Raw genomic sequence first — 19,138 nt, forward strand, 5'->3', positions numbered from 1 at the left:
ACTCTTATCATGGAGCATCCCACATGGCACCTGGTCAACCCCGCAGTGCTAATTTTACGGCGCGTTCGTTCAACATCACAGCTGCCCTTGCCGTGTTTCCACTTCACAGCGATAGGCTAGCTTGGATTTCCTCCGTTGCGGACCGATTCTAACGGGCCGACTCAAGGCTGGTCGCCCTTCCTAACGTCCGTCTAGAAAAATCTCACATCACATGAATCCTGTATGTACTACTTGACAACATGAAGGGTTAGGGTCGGAGCAAAAGTGTACTGGCGGAGTTGCCCAGTTTGTCTAGGCGAACTAGCTCCCGGTTGCGGAGACTCCGCGCTCAGGTTCAGGCCCACGTCGGTGAGTCCAACAAACAAACACGACGTTCATGATTTGGTGCGTGGAGAGTGAGTTGGATTTGTGTAAAAACTAGCCTCGTACAATACATATCATAATCCTACCTACGGAGTTCCTGCATCATCAAGCAAGCGTCCTGAACTCAGCAACCACAATTCACAAAATTCACAAAAATGGGGAGCACACAAGCAGCAACATCTGGCTTTGCCGCACCTCCCGAGGTCGTCACCTTTGATGGACTCCTGTTCGATATGGACGGTACCATCATCGACTCGACAGACGCCGTGGTCAAGCATTGGGAAACGTAGGTAAAAGAAACCCGTCACTCACTCACTCGATCCCCGGCTAACAGAGGGCCAGCATCGGCAAAGAGATAGGAGTTGACCCGAAAGTCATCCTTCAGTGAGTAGTCTTATGGACCTATCCTCTCCGCGGTGGAGATGGCTTACTCGTTTGTATTTAGGACCTCTCACGGACGGAGATCCATAGACACGCTCCAGATGTTGGCGCCCGAGAAGGCAAACTGGGAATGTCAGCCAACCCTCCCCCATTTGCGCTTATCCCTTACCGTGCTCCGTAGCAGCTCAGCTAAAGCGCAGGCCCTGAGCCAGATATCCAACACATGGAAGGGCTCCTCCCTAAACTGCACGGCGCCGACGCCGTCGAGATCCCCGGGGCGAGAGCTCTTCTACACGACCTCATCGTCCGTGACGCACCCTGGGCAATCGTCACATCGGGCACGGTGCCCCTTGTAAAGGGCGTACGTGCCTCGTCCCACCCCGTTTATCTATTTTCTTTCCCCCTTTTCATCACCTGCTTCCCCTTCTTCCCACCAAGGAAAAGAAAAAGAAAAACCGGACCACGGAATTCATACTAACCCAAAGAACAACAGTGGCTCAACGTCCTGAACCTCCCGGCCCCGGAGCACTTGATCACGGCCGAGTCGGTGGCCAACGGGAAGCCCGACCCGGCGTGCTACCGGCTGGGGCGCGAGCGGCTCCGGGTCGACGGGCCCGACAAGCGGGTGCTGGTGCTCGAGGACAGCCCCGCGGGGATCCGCGCGGGCAAGGCGGCCGGCTGCCAAGTGCTGGCCGTCGTCACCAGCCACACGGCCGAGCAGGTGCTGGCCGCGGGCCCGGACTGGGTCGTGCGCGACCTGGCTTCGGTCAGGCTGCTGCGGGTCGAGGAGGGCGGTGGGCCTGTGACCCTGGAGGTGAGGGATGCCCTGGTGGTGCGGCCCCAGTGAGTGAGAGTAGGTATGGAAGGGTGGGAGGAAAGGATGGGGTGGAAGGCGAAATCTAAGAAGACTTAGTAATGTAGGTACAGTAGCGGGGAAGGGTGGTGGCTTTGTAATTACACTTCACATCTTTTAGAGGCAGGATAGATTTCAGTTCCGTTGGAAGATAGAAACAGCTTGCCAAAGAGCGTGTAGTTCGAGGGCAAGTGTTCAGCACGCATCGCACTCATCCTGTTGTTCTACAGGTTCTGGGGATCCTAGTCAGAGACTCCCTGGTGGTAGTGACCATGGTGCGCGAGTGCAGAAGGCCATCATGGCCAGGCTCTGCTGCCTATGTGTGTGTTCGACGCCCTCAGCCCCCCCTCTGAGACTCTGGGTGTCGGTCATCAGTTCACCCCTTTCCGGCCTCTACCCGTACCGGTGTGAATCTTGGGCTTCGTCCATGTATCCATGTATGGATCCCCAGCACCGTGCCTCACGTATCCTGCTATAACTTTTCAGCATTTAACGTCTGAAGGTGAAATGAAGGCACGGAGTATGTACAATACAGTATCAGGCTAGTGTACGGAGGTAATCTGGTGTAGAGCCAACTTGACGAGTCTCGTTAGCGTTCACCCACCGCATCACAAGGGACACGCCAGCAGCACACCATACCCCCTGGTTGAAAGTTATGCAGTCTGCCCACCTTTAGACAGAGCGTGGTTGCCGTTCGAGATGCAGGACCAGTGTACATACATTGTACAGAAAGTTCCATGTGTTGTTCTGGTTCGATTCTGGAACTTCCCCGCAACAACCCAACCATGGTCCCGAGTCTACGCTACGTAACTTAATGTGTGTAGGATGCCATCATCCAAACAGAGCTGACGCATCCACACAACCGACCTCGCCCAGCCTGAAGTGGAGTGTGCGAGGGATACGGAAGTACCGGGTCAGAGGAGTAAGTAAATGCCAAGTATGTGACGCCGCTGGCGTGCAGGTCGTAATGCGGTGGGTGGCAAGGTCTCCCGCGTGCTCCCTCCGCTCTCGCCGGGCTTGGAGATACCACAGTACACCATCGTGCGTATCGTGATGGCTCAGGCGAGGCTGTCTGTCCGTCCCTCTCGGAAGAAGCGGGGTTGCCTTGGGGTCCTTGTGGGAAACAAGGCTGATAGGTAGAGCTATGTGCTGGACCATGCGGAATCTGGATCTTGTTGTGTCCTACAGGGGGCTCTCCTCTTCTCTCCCCCCCTTGTTTTCCCCTCAGCTGACTTCAGCAGGTTCTCCGATTCCGGGAGATATAAAAACTGGCGCACTTTTAGTAAGACGCGTTTATGCGTAGGTAGCAATTGTATGTAGAGGCGAAATGAGAGAGTTCAATGTTTCGGAGCAGGAATAAACAATAACATTGCCCCAAAGCAAGCACCCGCGAAACGGAGATGAGGCTGTCTCTCAGCCTCGCCCCCTTGCTCAACGTCGGCCAGTTGGGCGGCTATTTCCGTTGGTTCTATCACTTCAGTCAAGAATGATAGGTAGCGAGTTCACAGTAACTTCGGCGGTCATGTTTTGATAGCATCGTGACATTTCACTCTTGATATTATCAGGATCCAGGAAAAGGGGCGTGAATACGAGGCGGCTGGGGAGTGTTGGGATGCCGCATCTGTCCCGGGCCACATCGGATTCCAAGAGATGCACGCTGTGAGCTGCGCGCAAGCGTGTTGCATTTTGCTTGCTTTGACAGGGCAAATTTGGTCGGCGATTCGCGTAACGTCAGGTGAGGTTGAGCAACCCGTTCCTGCAGATCCAGCTGGGCAGTCGAGACCAGGTGTTTGGTTACTGGCAATCCACAGTGCCGCTTTGCTCAGCCCAACCAGGTTGCCCAACATGATGGGGCGGTGTGACGGGTAGGCGCTGTACTCTGTAATGAACAAAACAGACCTACAATGTACCGGTATTGCTGATACTGATGTATAACTTAACGTTGAGTTGATATGGAGCCCATAAGCACCTTCCTTGCCAATACCAGTGCTGACCGAGTCATAACGTCAACGAGGGCCTAGACCGAGAGCCACAGCTCTTCAGCCTTGTCTAGGCGAGCGCAGAAAGTGCCGCGCCCGCGGGATGAGATGAGCGGCGTCAACGGTCTTCCCTCTTATAGTCACCGCGGCGCGGTAGGCTTGTTAGCCCCCAATCTTGTTGCAGGATCAAGAGAAAATCTCTGAAGTCATCAGTTAGTAGCTGATTCTCATGGCAGAATCAGCAAGCACAGTACACCGTATAATGATTAGCTGTGGCTTCCGGCATGCACAGGGTGATCAGTAGTCATCAGTGGCTAAGCCGATGCGGCTCAAACCACAGAATTGATTGGGGGTTGGGACGTTCAGAATGCTTCCGCCTCCTCACCCGTGTTGCGACATCATCCGCCCGGACGTCTACCCGGCTCCGACAAGAGCCATCAAGCGATTCGCCCAAAGGAACCTGTGGCGCCATGATAAGCGGAACGTACCGTCCTGTCCAGGACGGTTGTACATACACTACCTCCGTACATATGGAGTACCTGCATTCCGTTGCTAATTGTGCGCTTGACTCGGGTCCGCCAGATCGCACGATGGCACAAGAAAGGCAGCGCACAAGTTGGACTCATAGAGTCCTGTGCGTATCCGTAACAGAGGTACGGGTAATTTGATGCATCCATCATCGGTCGGTTGGCAGTTCAAAAACGAAGAAGGAAAGAGCACGACAATTGTACTTGTAGCCCTCGGTATCCTTGAATCTGCAGATACCCGGCGCACACAGCGCGCATCTCTTCAAGCATGGGTCCCTGTGGAGAAGGCTCCCCTCCGAAAACACGTGGCTCGCCGGGACCAGCAAAAGTGTAATTTCCACCCACCCCACCCATGTTCGCCCGCCGATTGGACTTCACATTTCTTCAGGGACGGGGTTTCGCGCGCGCTGAAGTGTGGTCCAATCTGCACCCTTGCCTCACCGTCACGAAGCACCAACATCCTGAACACCCCTCGTTGTCCTGTCATGAGTAGTTAGCAGGTCGAAGAGAGTCCAAGGCGAAATCAAAAGCCCGGTAGGAATGAGCCAAAGTGCGCACCTCGAGGCGTTGCAAGCTGGCTTTCGTTCCTTTCAGCCTTCAGCTAACGGTAAACCCTGGCAGAGTTGCACTCGGGATTAACTCGACCCCCCAAGCTTCCCGCGGAGAGCGGCTTGAGGCCGAGGTCCCTGAGGAAACAGCGAGGGCAGAACTTTCTGTCAGCTCGCAATGCAACCCCTCACCTTCGGCACCCAGGCCGTCCGGCCCCCAACGAGCGCTGGCTGAGAACAAAGCCCCTCGAACCTCAGCGTCTGGAAAGTCGGCCGAGACACAACCCTTTTGTGATTGACTTCGAGAAACCTTCCGCACCCATGGCCGAGCATTTCTTGGGCGGAGCGGGGTGGCTCTCCCGAACTTCGGGGCCAGTGTGATCCCCTCGCTACCGCTGTCCAAAACTCCGGGGTCGTTAACAATTCCGGAAAGATGACTTTGTTGGTTGCGTTCGTACGCCGTCCAATGAGACCCCGGCTGTACATGCGACAGACCCTAACGTAACTGTGTGTTGGTTGGCAACCCGGGACGGGACACGGCTGGAAGGCACCCGAGCGTCCCGGGAGGCCCACCAGCTTACCAACAGATTAACAACCCTGACGTTCGTCACGTTCCACCGACTCCGTAGGAAATTCAGGCCTTGGTTGCAACAGTCGCAGTACGCGTACACTACGTTGATCAGATCCTGACCTCTGGCAAGCGCTCAGCCTCGTGCTTTGTTGGAGCCCTCGGCAGTCGACACAAAACGGGCCCGGACCCGCGCCGGGGCCCCGTAATGTTACCGGGGGACACCGGTCTGAAGCTTGTGGCTCCTGGCAACAGCTTCATTGTCAAGCGCTCCGTATCATCTACGTAGTGAAGCCATTGGGTACAAGTGTCGCTTCTTGTTGATGGCGTCGAGGAAAATGTTATATTCTCTGGTGCGGATCTCAAAATTATAACTTAAGGTTTGGAGGATCGGCATGATCGACCCCGTGCTGAGCGGCGCTGAGGTGATCGGCGGTAGGACAAAGCTTGCCGGATTTGGTCCACTGCCCATCTCCCGAGCCCTATCACAGATGTGTACTCTGGTGCAAAATCACTGAAAAGCAACGGGTTGAACGTCCGTTGGATGATGTTGAATTCTTGAAAAAGACAGCCGCTACCTAGCTAATCACTAACAATCAGGGGCAGAATCGTTGAGCAGAAATCGGCAATCAGTGAAGGCTTGGCCCAGCTTGGAAGGGAATTGCATCAGAGAGCTTGGTGCTGTTAGTGCAAGACAAAACTTTGTATGTAAAAATCATCCTCTCGACTACCCCTCTTAACAGCCCAAAGGTACTACTGTCTTCGACACTTGCTTGCGGCGATAAGCTCAATCGGGCGGCTCCCATTCCACTGCCCTTCCTTTCTTTTTGGTTTTCTCTTCTCAGGATAAATGCCCAGAGCCATGTGGCACGAGCTGCTCCCCCACCATCGAAACTACACGCGATGTCACGGTCGTTCCGACAACATTTTCATCAGTGTGCTATAACGCACATCTTAAGGACAGGATCTCGGGCCAGCGGGGTCTCGAGGTACGGAGGGTAGCCATACAGATTTCTGTCTTCACACAAAAAAGAAGACTCACCCCTTGTCGACGCTGTTTTGACCTCTTAACAATTGACTGCTGGCTCCCACTGCATCTCGCTGACAGTGGCAACCAGCTGACATTGCACCAAGCACCCAGGCTGTTGCGTGCATGCCGCTGTGTGACAGTGATGGCTGCCGTCCCAATTGCAGTGTGCAGGACTCGCAGATGGCACTTTTGCCCTGCATCTTGGGAAAGGGGAACAGCTTATGATTGGGAGATGCATCCGTCGATTCGCGGTGAGAGCACGGGCGCCAGAAATAGCAACGCAGCAGCAACCCCCCAATGCTCGTCCCGTGCTACACAGCGTCGTCGTCCCGTAAACTCTGAGTGTGTGACCGCATCTCATCTCATCCAACTTCGAACCTGTATACGCTTTACTTCTGGAGCCGTTGGGTCAGAGTTGCATATCTTGGTGAGCTTGGATGTCCTCCCCTGCAGTGAGATTGTATGTACGCTATGCCGGCACAAGTTGGTCGAGAACCTGTGTCGGAGGTACTCCGTACACTAGCTCACAGTCCAAGATGTGATGCGACCTGTGCGGGTACATAACGACTCACAACCTTGTCCCGACTCCCGAGTCAGTCTACTGCGCGGAAAGTGTACAATACCTTCACTCAAAGCATGGACGTGCTTCACAGGTTGGTCGAATAAGCAGGTGAGCTACTCCGTATGTAGCCCGTGATAAGGTTATGCACGTCACCATTGGAGAAAAGAGCCTGGAACAAATGCAACCTTTGTGCGTTGTGCCGTCACTGCCGTGTTCTGCCACTTTACCTCGACGCCTCAAAAGTGCATCATCATCACCTGGCAGTCTTCAATCTGTGTTGGTCATGGCGCATGGTTTTTGCTTTGGAATGCCAAGCCAAGGAACTGCATCATGTCGCCAGGGCCTGGTGGGCACGGTGGGGTAAGCTGCTGTGCCATCAGACGACTTCTGGATGCAGAGATCCTGGGCAGCAGGGCTCCTGGTAGCAAGTGCACGAATCAGGCGAGGTCTTAAGCGAGCCGGGTCCCACAACCAAGACTGCAAGAACACGACGAGAAATCGGGCCCGCCAGTCGGGGACAACCCATCCGAGCGAAACAACCCTGGTCAATTGGACACTCCGTACTCGCTCCCCCACGATGATTCTCACCACTCTCTCGTCACTTGGCGAGGATATGATGATTACCTTAGCGCCACGGTTCTTCGCATGAGAAGTCTCGATTGTTCTGCATGAAGCAACGAAGACCAGCTCCCGAGGTCCCTAATCATGATTTCGTTGCACGTGTGAGTCGGACACCGAAATCGAACGTTGCTCAGTGTTGAAACAGTTTCAGAGTCGGCGAAAGTGGAGAGTAGCAGACCCAGCTGCTGTTACTGACTTTCGGTTGGCATTCCGAGATGCTATCGTGACTTGACCTAACCGCTGACTACAAAGTGTATTCGCATTTACGAGGAAATCTGATTTGATGCTGTTCGCCCAAGCTCGGCAGCAGCCGCCAAGCTGGTGTCATCATCCGACACGCCTGGCTCTCGAGGCTCAAACTTCAACCAAGGCTCTCTTGTGTTTTCCTCCAAGACCGGGCAGTAGAGAATTTCGTGACCAGCCGGCCGACTGGTTCTTGCCCTCAACCGATGCGGGCACCCACATGCACATGCCAGGGACGGACGGGGGGCAGGGTGCGCGGACCTATGCTTAATCGTGCTAACTGTGCGGGCACAGTAGGCGGTGGATGACAGGTCTGGCCGCCAGATTTGTATCAAGAACCTGTCACCTCTGTGTCCTAATTGGACGACCCCAACCAGTGGATTCTCGAAAATGTCAATCCTGACAACTGACGAACGACTGGTTTTGGGAACTTTTACCAGAGCTGGGCAAGATATGCAAGGCGACTCGTTCAGCTCAGGCTCTGAGGCTGCGGCGGGTTGAAGGATATATGCCCACTTCCATGACTATAACAAGTAGAGCAAAGAGCGACTGAGGCTGCGGCTTGGAAAGCTATGGACTTGACCACATCCTCTCTGCATGCGATCTACACTAGGTGGTTATTGAAGTTCTCTTTTTAAAGGTTATTATGTCGCGTTGTGCTATGTACATCTCCGACACATGAATGATGGCAGAGGCGCGGGAACCTTTTCCTCTCATCAGTCTAGCGTAGGCTGGCTGGTCGGGTGAGAGAACAAAAGGTTGATTTTCTCGACCCACGACGTGCCGACGGGAGGCAGCCCCACTAGCCCCACAGGCAATCAAAATCAAGGCCCCGAGGAGCTGGTTACCCCAGCTGCTAGCTAAGCTCAGGACATCACTCCTCGCTCCGTACCGGAGGTACACGCCGTTCTTGGCATAACATCCACGCACTCTTTAGGAGGTACCCCTGTCGAGGATCGTTCTGAGCGCCCACAGTGCTCCCCTCTTCGCTCGTGTGCCTGCCCACACGGCGTCGTCCGTGTCGCGCGGCACCGACTCGCGCGTAGCAACAGGATCATGTACTGTGTATTCATGATGGATGGCAGAGGAGGATGCTGCGAACAGCCCGCAAAGGTTGCATGAGGTGCAGATGGGAGGTATGCAGCGAGACGGGAGGAGGGATTTTGGGGTTGCTGCTTCACAACCCAACAGCAGCTCCTTCCTCCTCCACGCGCCAGCTCAACGAACAACATAGGGTAGGCACACACAGCATTTAGTGTATGTACATACTGCCCTGTCTGATTACCCCCGCAGCCCCCTGCCGCCCTGTCTGCTGTTGCTCTCTTTACCTGAACCTTGCCGCGATTTTGAGTGCTCACCAGGGGAGCAGCCACTGACGGGAAGAGCCCTGTTCATCAGCCCAACCTGTGCCTGTGCCTGTGTCTCGCCCACTCTCGCCCTCTCTGGGCCGCTTTCTCTCTCTCGCCCCCTCCAGGGCCTCCACTGCCAGGGCCCCTCGCTCAGTCTTAAACTGGTTAACCTCCCCGGGCCGGGTGCCACACCATCTTGGCTTTTGGTATCCTGATCGGACCCACACGCTCTTTGACTTTGGCCCTCTTCCCTCGTCTTCGTTTTCATCCTCCTCCTTCTCCCCTCCCCCTCGCTGGCTTGCCATATCTTCACCGTGGCTGCCGTGTCAACTCGCCTATCTAACCCCTAGTCACTCGTTATTGTTGTCCAGACTGCCAATTGCCCTCTAAGACGTTGCAGAGGCGCCCCATCCTGCAAATCTCTTTAGAGCTCTTCCAGCAACTCCTTCATTCCAAATAACACGGGCATCATGGACATGGACTATATGGAGCACTACCGCCAGCGCTATGCCGCCATGGCAGGCATGCCGATGCAGCTCTACGGCCATCAACAACCGCATCCGCATCCGTCCTGGAACCAGTTGATAGCTTACTACCAGCATCAACAGAGGGCCGGCGCGCTGATGGCCCAGGGGAACATGCACCTCGCCAAGCCAACGGAACCAAAGCCGAGATTAGCAAAGGACGAGGTGGATCTGTTGGAGCGCGAATTCGCAAAGAACCCCAAACCGAGCAGCAGTACCAAGCGAGAGCTCGCCGATCGGATGGGCGTCGAGGTGCCTAGGATAAATGTCCGTTGCGAGATATGGACTCTTTTCACGATGGATGGATTCAGCTGACATATTGCCACAGAACTGGTTCCAAAATCGCCGGGCAAAGGAGAAGCAGATGAGGAAAACTGCCGAGTTTGAGGCACAGCAGGCCAGAGAGCGAGCCGCTTCCGAGTCCAAGTCATCTGAAGGGCGTGATCAGGCCGTGGAAAGCGAATTCTTTGAGCTGGACGACCAACACCAGCCCTCAAGTGTGTCCAGTGGGACGCTCGGAGAAGACGATGAGGAGGCTAGGGCGGAAAGCGACAGTCCCGCGTCGTCGACTTCCGAATCCGCTGAGCAGGAGGCCGCCAAATCCAGCGAGACTCCAGAGACTGATGCAGATTGCTTTGTTCACGTAAAACGCGAGGCATCGCCCTCGCCGGCCCATGACACACAGGGGTTGACAGAGCTCGCCCCGCCAGCCACCATCACTGGACAGTTTGGCCAACCCGAGACGAAGGATGAATTTGCACACGCCACGGCCTTTCCGTACCGATCCACGGATTCAACGACTGGGGACGGTTTTGGGTGCCCAAACTTTGACTCTCTCCAGGCACATCAAAGCATGGACATGGGCGCTGCGAGTGCATTCAGCACGTTTTCTGAGCAGCATCACTATACAACTCCTTCGGTCTCGCAATTCGCATCCGAGGACTTGGCGACGAGCGCATCAATACAGACAGAAGACTACCATCACCTCCTACGGCATCATACCTCAGCGGACAGCCTAGCCATGTCAGACAACGTCTCTTCCACTTCAATGCCCGAATCACCTTCAACGCTGTCGGATCTGCGCTTCAAGTCACCACCACCACCTGCCGACATTGCGGGCCGCAGGAAAATGCGACGGCCGGCCCCGTTAGGACTCTCGTCCCTGAGGGGTGGTCCAGGGCCTAAGACGGGTATTGAGGGGCAAAGACGATTAGACGCGCCTAGCCCGATGAGACGTATCTCGTCAGCATCGGGTAGTCTTTGTGGGCGTGTGCAAAAGACATTTATAGGTCCCTCCGGCCCTCGTTCGCCCTTCGCCATAGACCGGACCAAAGAGGCGCTCCTCCAGAGTCTGCAGGGTGCCCAGGCCCCGATGATGACGTCGATGAACAGTGCCACCGGCTCCGTGAGTCCGGATGGAGGCCATGGCCATGGCCTAGGAGAGAATACTTTCGGTGCGAATTCTCCAGAGGAAGAACATTGCTACCCTTATGGCTCTCTGGGATCGGTAGGCGGGCTGCCGCTGTACAACACTGAGGCGCCTGGGAGGACGTCGCCGGGCACTCCAGCTCTCCCACTGGCCTTCCATGAACCGTTCTTTCCAACCTCGGTCGATCATTCCTGGAACTTCGTGCCACAAGACGAGCCATTACCGACGCCCAGCCTTTGCAGCCACGGCGGTTCCGAACTGGAGTTCTCGATGGCATCGCAGCTGCCAGGCTATGTGGCTAGCCAGCCAGTGACACCGTCCTTTCCGCCGACAATTGGCCCGAACTATGGCAGCTTCTTCGGCACTAGTTTAGGGTCGCACACCGAGTACCACTTTCCGGATTCCTACCCGGCCGAATCGTCGGCACGGTCGTCGCCCGTAGCGCCACCGAGGTCAAAGCAGTTCCAGTTTGCGCAGAACGTTACCCCTCAGGACTTCAACGCGGATAGGCCATAAAAGGGCCAAGTCCCACCGTTTGAGGTTTTCGAAGCATCCATCCCATAGCGACGGCACATCAGCGTATGCTTAACTCGAGATGCTCTGTACCAATAGCGGTTCCCTTTTCTCTTACTTTGTTCTCCTTCTTGATTGGCATCGTCTGAAGAATCACAAAAGCTTCTCGTCTTAGAGCCCGTATCTAAAACAAAACAGGACCTTCGTTTTCTTTCCTTTCTTTTTTATCTTCTCTTCTTGGCATATCTGCGAACTGGGGGGCCTTCTGCAGCTTATATCCGTGGCTGACCATCCCGCCAAAACAAGCACTGATCAAGGACAACATCTTGCGTTGCCACTGCTGAAAGCGTGCTTCCCTTTATTAATGTAATCATAAATGGGACAATGTGGGATTCTTCAGCCTTTCTCGTTTCTCCTTTTTCTTTCCTCCTGGATACCCCTCCGTAGGTACGGGCATTTGACGGGAGAGGGAGGGTCCATCGACTGCTTCTCCTTCTGACCCCCACCTGCGTTTTCTGGCGTCGAAGGAGGTGGTGAAACGGGCAGGCTGCCATGGGCGTACGAGTTTTGGATCAAGGATGGGTCAATAACACAGCAGAGATGGGAAAGGGCTGGCCAGGGGTGAGCGGATGGGTGGCTCGGTGGACGGCTTTTATGTTGTACAGAGTACTTTTTTTCTTGGCCCACCAGTGTGTCGCCATCTTTGTGGATTGGACGGAGGACCGATATGCTGCACACGAAACCGGTACATGTATACGCAACGGCTGCCTGGAGTTGGATATCACAATCGGAGAGGGTGCCGAAAGACGGATCTCTGTTTATATGTATGCTACATATATATGTTATATACCACGTAACTGGTCGTGCCTGTACATTCTGTTGACGCCATAATCCACTCCCGTGGTGTATGCTCTCTCCCACTGGAGGTCCGGGTGTGTTGTGTTTGCCTCTCGTTGAGACGTTGACAGTATTACGCTTCAAGCTGATTAGTACTGCTTCGCATCCTCCCATAGGTATCCCGCCGTCTCATAAGGGGATGATGAAGGAGGAATTCGAAAACATGCTCAGCCGTGAACGGTCACCTTATCCAACATCCATAGTAGCGTTTTCCTCGCAGGGAAACACAGAGATGGGGTTCGAAGAAGAGTCTGCATCGGGATTTGGTTGGTATGTATGTACCGTATTTACTTTACCGGTAACCTGGCTCACTCATCGCATCGCATTCGGCTCGTCCCGTGCCGTTACTATTTCCATTCCCATGGAGCACCGATAATATAGGTAAAAAGGGATAATAGAAGATACAATACATGGGACGAAATGGCAAATCCGGCTAATAATCTGGTACGTACCTAGTTACCATCTGATCGGAACAGGAACGAAGATGGGATGGGTGGACTGGGCCTTACAAAGTTTGGGACGGAAGTGGAGAGATCGAATCTATTTGATACATACCTAATTAACTACCTAGTATTGGGCATCTCCGGAAAGAGAATGAAGATGCAGTAGCAGTGGCAGATTCTGGTAATTGATTGCCTTGCCTAGTGCCTCAGGTTGTTATCCTAGGCACTCATTTCACATGATGTTCCCATTCCGTATTGGAAACTTGAAGATAGAATGACCTTGTGAAAAGAGGGTAGGTAGCCGGCTTGAAGATGTATTTGTACCGGTCAATGGATGAGAACAAATGGAATTGGCACAAGTCACCACAGAATGAACATAGTACTCTACGTTTTAAGCCATCTTGAGCCCATTAAACAGATCAAAACTTTATATACATACCCACGTTAACACATCGCTATGACTAACTAACGTTACAGAGAACAAACTTCCCCAAGGCATGGCATGGCCCAGCAAAACCTAGCTCACCCAGTCTTTCCGGCGTCAAGAGCTACTAGCTAGGGAGTAACAAATTGAGAATATGGAATGCGCTACTAAACCCGCTCCAAACAGCCCGACTCCCTTCCCTCCCAGAAAGCAAGGCAGACAAAAAGAAAAGATTACCTATCCAACAAGCTCTCTGAATAGGTAGTAGTAGCACTTCCGGAGAGTACCCGTTCGTTGCTTAGAACCTCCACAAACGCGTTCCCGCTGGCTTATGCTGGCTGCCCCTTCCACTCCTTCGCCTCGCGCCCGTCAATCCGCGAGGTCGTTCAATTTCCCGAGAGCGTGATGCGCATTCTGACACTTCCCCCTCCGGAATCAATGTGCCGTTTCACACATAACATGGATATATACACGGGGTAATTAAGAGATGGCTGTAGGGAGCCACGTTCAGCGGCATTCAATGGCGCAACTTTTAGGTTGCCTTGCAAGAAAGTAATAGTTCGGAAATAGGAGTTGAAGTGACGAGCAAGAAGCATTCAGACAGAGAGAGAGACAGGCACACTACATCATGCACCACATCATGCACCACATCATGCAGAGCCAAGTGCTAATAAAACCCGTCCCCGCTCATCGTGGTTCTCATCGAGGAGGTGCCCGTGCCGGGGGTGTTTTGGGCCGACCCGCTCGTGTCGCTGTTGGGCGTGGCCGGCTCGACGACGCGATTCCGGATGGTCATGATCCACTCGTGCTGGAGCAGCTCGACGGCCGTGTCGCGCTTCTTGGAGTCGCGCACGAAGCAGCGCTTGAGGAAGTCGATGCCCTGGGGACTGAGCTGGTCCGGCGTCGGCAGCTGCGGCGGGTTGCCCTGTGCAATGTTGTACATGATGGCCCACTCGTTGTCCAGGTTGGCCCAGGGCCGCCGCCCCGTCGCCATCTCGAGGATGACGCAGCCCAGCGACCAGATGTCGACCGCCCCGAAATGGCCCGGGTTCTCACCTTTAATGACCTCGGGCGACATGTACATGGGCGTGCCTGTCATTGATTTGTTGGGTTTGGTGCTCGCCATGTCCTGCACGAGCGTCCGTCCTTGCCGGGCGATGAGCTTCGCGGCGCCAAAGTCGACGTATTTGATGATTCCGTTGTGGTCGAGAAGAATATCTATGCATGACATGTTAGCCTGCCCCTGCGTTTCCTGAAATCCGCAGCACGTAGAAGAACTCACTCTCTGGTTTGATGTCGCGATGGGCAATCTTCAGATCGTGCAGGTACGCCAGACCTTCGAGCAGCTGCAGCGCGTAGACCATGATGACCTGCTCATCCTCAATGCGGCCGTGCTCTAGCAGGTTGGCAAGCGAGCCACCCGAACAGAACTCCATGAACATGTAGACGCGATCTCGATGCACCTCAATGCCGTAATAGGACACCACATTCGGATGATCCACCGCCTCCAAGACGCGCATCTCGTCCCGAATCTGACCGGCAATGTTGGGGATCAGCTTCGGATCCTGGAGACGAATCTCCTTTACGGCCATCAGCTGGCCCGTGTCGAGATTCATGGCTGCGTAGACATTGCCAAACGTGCCGCCCCCGACAAAATGGCCTTGCTGCCACCTCATGGTGAAGTTGGTGGCTGTCGACGAGAGCCAAGCGAGGGAGCGGTCGACCTCATTCGAGGCTTCTAACACTCGGCCCATAGCAGAGCGCTCCACAAGTATCTGCTTTCTGTAGTCGTCCACCTTTGCCAGCTCGGCGAGACGGTGCTCCTCGACAAATTTTGCCGCTGTCTCGTCATCCATGATTTGTCCCTTGTTAAGGCGCTTCAGTTGGCTCATGAGCGCCTCCATCCGCTGCCGCTCAGCCTGGGCGGCAACGCTTGACCTGGCACCCATGATGTCAAAATGTGAGATCAAGAGCGCCATGCATCCGGAAACCTTGGCCCGCAACTTGGCGTACTCGTCGTCGCCAAGCGCCAAGATGTGCTTGCCTCCCGTCATCACCATGGCGAATTCAAGAGCTTGGACGGTCCAGCGGAATGTCTTGCGGTCGGAGGAAACGCAATCGTCGCAGACGAAGCTCACCCAGTCAAGAGCAAGCTTGGTGAGCTTCATGTTGTTCATGGTCCTCCTGTTGTTGTCCATGTAAAGCAGGGAGCGCTGCCCGAACTCGGTGGCGAAGATGAAGCAAGTTTGGATCAGCTCGTGGCAAGCGAGGCCCCGAGTCTGGCGCCGAATCGTCTCGACGCTGTCCATGAAGGCGTTGGACAGCTTGAAGGCGACCTTTCGGATCTCCATGAGCCGGACATTGACCTTTTGCAAACTCGACCTCTGCTCCACCACCAGGTCAATGTGCATGTCAATGCTGTCCAGAAACGCTTTCCTCGCGTTGACCAGCCGCACCTGGGAGCCGCCCGCGATCAGTCTCATGTGTCCCAGCTTGATGTCGAGCGGCTCGTCTCGCAGCGGCAGATGGAGCTTTGCTCCGAACCAGGCTGGCGGGTCTTCAGCCCTAATGATTAAGATGTAAGGATCCGAGGGATCATCGGTATTGGTTTCGTAAGAAAAGGTTTTCATCAAGAGTTGTATCTCGTGGGCGCGGCCGTGCAGAGACGGCGAGGCAATGATAATGACGCCCTCGTGCTCCGCCTTGCCGGTGTAGACCTGGAAGTGGCCCGACTCGACGAGGCGGTCGAAGAGTTCCTGTAGCTTGTCGGGACCCAAGGCGACGGAGAAGTCGCAGGCATTTTCATAGTTGTCGCTGAGCATCCTCGAAAATCGCTGCAGCATCCGCTGCCGTACGCGGACGGAATCGAGGATCTGCTTGTATCTCTTGGTCATCTCGGGCACGCTCTCCTTGGGTCGACGCTGGAGTTCCTTCTCGAATGTTTGATTGAGCCGGTTGAATGCCTTGTAGGTGAGGGAGCTGAACTGTTCAGCGACTTCGACGTCGCCATGCTCGAGCTGCTTGCCGATCTCATTACCGAACTCCCACTCTGAAAACAGTACTTCGGCTTCCTTGAAAGTGTTTTTGTTGCCGCTCAGCTTCCAATTGAGCATCTTGAAATAATACTTGAGGGCATCCAGAGTAACACGGTCAAAGTCCTCGTCGATACAGGGGGGCAAGTCCCAGCCATGCTCCTTCTGAGCGATGGCGTTATACTCAGACTTGATCTTGGTTGCCAGTTTTAGCAGCGTTTGGAACTGGGAGATCATCTGCTCCTGCATCATTGGGTTCTGCTGTGCTGATTCCTTCATCTTTTTGGCATATGCGAGTCGCAACTTGATGATTTCCTCGATGAGGCGCGATGGGAAGCTGATGAGCGTGAGCAGTTCTTCGATGTATGGTGGCAAGTGGCGCTTCTGGAACCCTTCGGCGTTCTCAATAAGCGTCCCCTTGGCCTTGTTGACAACCATCGAGATGCTGTCCAGGATGCCCCTCTTGCCGTCTTTCCCGTCGCCGGCATTCTCGTCGTGCAGCGTCTTGAGCCCCTCTTCCTTCATCAACCGATCCAAGAAAGACGTGTCATCGCTCAAGCCATTCCCGTTGGGCGACTTGTCCTTGGGCCGCTGAAAGTCCAAGGCGTCGTTGCCCACCCACTTCTTGAGGATGCTCAGCTCGGTACTAATCATCTCGTTGACGTTGTACCAGGATATCACGGCGTCGCACGCCTCCTCGTAGGCCTCGTATGTGCTGGTCTTGAGCGCCGCGATAAGGGCTGTCCTCGAAGGGTAGAGGCTTTCGATTTTCTCAATCTTGACAATAGCATCGCGCACCTGGTCGATTGGGGGCTTTCCCGCCTCGCTCTCGCCGGCGATGGAGAAGTTGATGATCTCGTCTACGGCACGGTCCAGCCCTTGGCGCAACTCCTCAATCATCCTCCGCTGCACGGGCAAGTGCCTGCCGCATACTTTTGAGCGGATTCCAAGCCACAGTTCTGCCTTGTGGGCGCTCTTGCCAAACTCCTCGTCGGCCGAGCCAATGAGTCGCTTCTTCTCCTGCCTCACAACATCGCCCGTCAGCACGGCTTCGAGCATGCCGTGCCATTCCAGTCTTTCGCGACTCTGAGGGTCTTTCAGATCCTCTTCTGTAATCTGGCTCTCTTCGCTATTGACGAACATGATGTGAGCATCGTCGTAGTTATCGAAGTGGCTTTCTGACGACGGAGTCTCGCCTTCCGAGTCCGACTCGTAGTGCTCTCCGGAGCCGTACGGCTCGAACGAGTCATCGTTGTAGTCATGCTGGCGCAGTCTCCGCACGTATTCCCGTTCCTGCGCTCGGAATGTCGAGGCTCCAACCTGGCGGGGTCTCGAACCGTCGCGGGCATGAGGGCCGCCGCCACCACTACTAGCGTTGATGAAGGCCGAGGGCGGCCCAGGGGGTTGTGTTGGTCTCCGCTGGGTGTAGGGTTGATAGGTGTTGGAGGGCGTTCTGGCAGGTCCGGTGGGGCGCTGGGGTCTGGGGGTGGTCCCGTTGCTCGGAAATGTGAGGGAGTCGGGGCGCTGGCGGCTACCAGTGCCGTTAGCCAAACCTCCGGGAGGATGCCCCTGCACCTGCACGACGCCGGGATGGCTTGCCGTGGAGTCGACGTAGCGCGGCAGCGATCCAAGTTCGTCCTGAGGGTCCAGACCGCGCGGGCTCAAATGCAGATCGCCCGAAAAATCGGAATTCTCGGGGTCCGGAGGTAACAGGACTTGGCGAGTACCAGTTTTGTGCTTGTCGGGGCGGACGTGCTGGTCGTCGTCGAGGGCTGAGAAGCGGACGGTGCGGGGAGAAGGTTCGCTCGCCATTATCCGTCCACGAGTCGCCGTGGCGGCCTCGAATGCAGAAGCCGAGGTAGACAAGGGCCCACGACGGTCAAGCTGGGCGCTGTATCAGAGACGGGGCTTGGATAAAGTGCAGATTGGTGTCGTGTCGTCGCTCGCCAAACCGGCAACGAATTATATATATAAGTAATGCGGCCACACAGTCACCCGCTGCTCGGGGAAATCGAACTGATGCCGAGACGGTCCAGACAGTCCATCTGGCACAAGGCGAGACGCCAAAGGAGGGGATGACAGCTACCTTGGTTTGTACAGCGCGTGCAATTGGTTTGGGGATCGAATTGATTGAACCTCGTCCGATCCGAGAAAAGGGCAAAGCTGGACTCGAGGGAGGTCTGAGGGTGCTTGTATCAGGAAGGCTGATTGAGATGGTTGCAAAACAGCATGCGGGTTGCGGAAGCTGGTGGCAAACATGGAAGATAACCTCCAGCTTGCAACGGCGGCAGTCCCGTTCGCTGGGTTTGCCGGGAGGAGCTCCATGGCCCGAAGTGTGGAAAAGGCCGTCTATTGGCTGATTTCGAGGGCTACTCTCGGCAGCCAAGCCGTGGTGTGGTGGGCCGTGCTAGGCTCTAGCATGCCGAGCACTTGAGTGGACAGCGTCTTGAACTTTGAGGCGAACTTTCTACACTCGTCGAGATGTTGAGCGACTCATGCGATGACTTTTTGGTCGTTGCTTCTGGGTGATGCCTCAACTGGTGCACAATCAAGTTGGCCTGCGCAGTATGATAACGCATGCGAATACCGATACTATATGTAATACTAGGTGGGAACTGCAGTAGGACTTGGCTCTGTATCTGTACTGTACCATGGAAATCTTGAACAAGCATGTTTTTATTGACGTTGGACTGTGAGTCTGTGTACGGAGGTAGTTATTCACTGTGTAGATAGTTGTCCAAGTTGCTTTTTTGCCTTCCACTTCCAATACATAGCTGTCCTCATTTTTCCCTCTTTCTTGTGCTACCATTCAATGCACAGCTAGGTCATGCATGACATTGGTTAGATTTCCC

The 19,138-nt window shown here is 54.8% G+C and overlaps 3 protein-coding genes across 3 annotated transcripts; 2 read left to right on the top strand and 1 right to left on the bottom strand.

Annotated features, from left to right (window-relative positions):
- Positions 1-67: 67 nt before the first annotated feature.
- N656DRAFT_781733 (HAD-like protein) lies at positions 68-1,832 on the top strand. Its single transcript, XM_064815639.1, has 5 exons — positions 68-649; positions 706-747; positions 809-876; positions 957-1,105; positions 1,238-1,832. Exons 1-5 carry the CDS (start codon positions 519-521, stop codon positions 1,589-1,591), a joined length of 744 nt encoding a protein of 247 aa, XP_064668083.1. The 5' UTR covers positions 68-518; the 3' UTR covers positions 1,592-1,832.
- A 7,561-nt stretch (positions 1,833-9,393) lies between these two features.
- N656DRAFT_210015 (uncharacterized protein) lies at positions 9,394-11,690 on the top strand. Its single transcript, XM_064808904.1, has 2 exons — positions 9,394-9,815; positions 9,877-11,690. Exons 1-2 carry the CDS (start codon positions 9,495-9,497, stop codon positions 11,491-11,493), a joined length of 1,938 nt encoding a protein of 645 aa, XP_064668084.1. The 5' UTR covers positions 9,394-9,494; the 3' UTR covers positions 11,494-11,690.
- A 2,231-nt stretch (positions 11,691-13,921) lies between these two features.
- Positions 13,922-18,098, bottom strand: N656DRAFT_713923 (MAP kinase; the record flags this gene model as incomplete). The annotated part of the gene is made up of 2 exons (XM_064811928.1): positions 13,922-14,472; positions 14,537-18,098. The coding sequence occupies 2 exons, from the start codon at positions 18,096-18,098 to the stop codon at positions 13,922-13,924; spliced, it is 4,113 nt and encodes a 1,370-aa protein (XP_064668085.1).
- Between the last annotated feature and the right edge of the window lie 1,040 nt (positions 18,099-19,138).

The sequence above is a fragment of the Canariomyces notabilis genome (assembly GCF_033297395.1).
Source record: "Canariomyces notabilis strain CBS 508.74 unplaced genomic scaffold N656scaffold_19, whole genome shotgun sequence".
NCBI classification, from domain to species: Eukaryota; Fungi; Ascomycota; class Sordariomycetes; order Sordariales; family Chaetomiaceae; genus Canariomyces; species Canariomyces notabilis.

Bases quoted from the DNA above. Each gene is read 5' to 3' on its own strand.
- N656DRAFT_781733 (XM_064815639.1), top strand. From the start codon at position 519: ATGGGGAGCACACAAGCAGCAACATCTGGCTTTGCCGCACCTCCCGAG. The intron at 650-705 runs GTAGGTAAAAGA...ACAGAGGGCCAG, and splicing joins GTGGTCAAGCATTGGGAAAC to CATCGGCAAAGAGATAGGAG. The intron at 877-956 runs GTCAGCCAACCC...GCCCTGAGCCAG, and splicing joins CGAGAAGGCAAACTGGGAAT to ATATCCAACACATGGAAGGG.
- N656DRAFT_210015 (XM_064808904.1), top strand. From the start codon at position 9,495: ATGGACATGGACTATATGGAGCACTACCGCCAGCGCTATGCCGCCATG. The intron at 9,816-9,876 runs GTCCGTTGCGAG...ATATTGCCACAG, and splicing joins TCGAGGTGCCTAGGATAAAT to AACTGGTTCCAAAATCGCCG.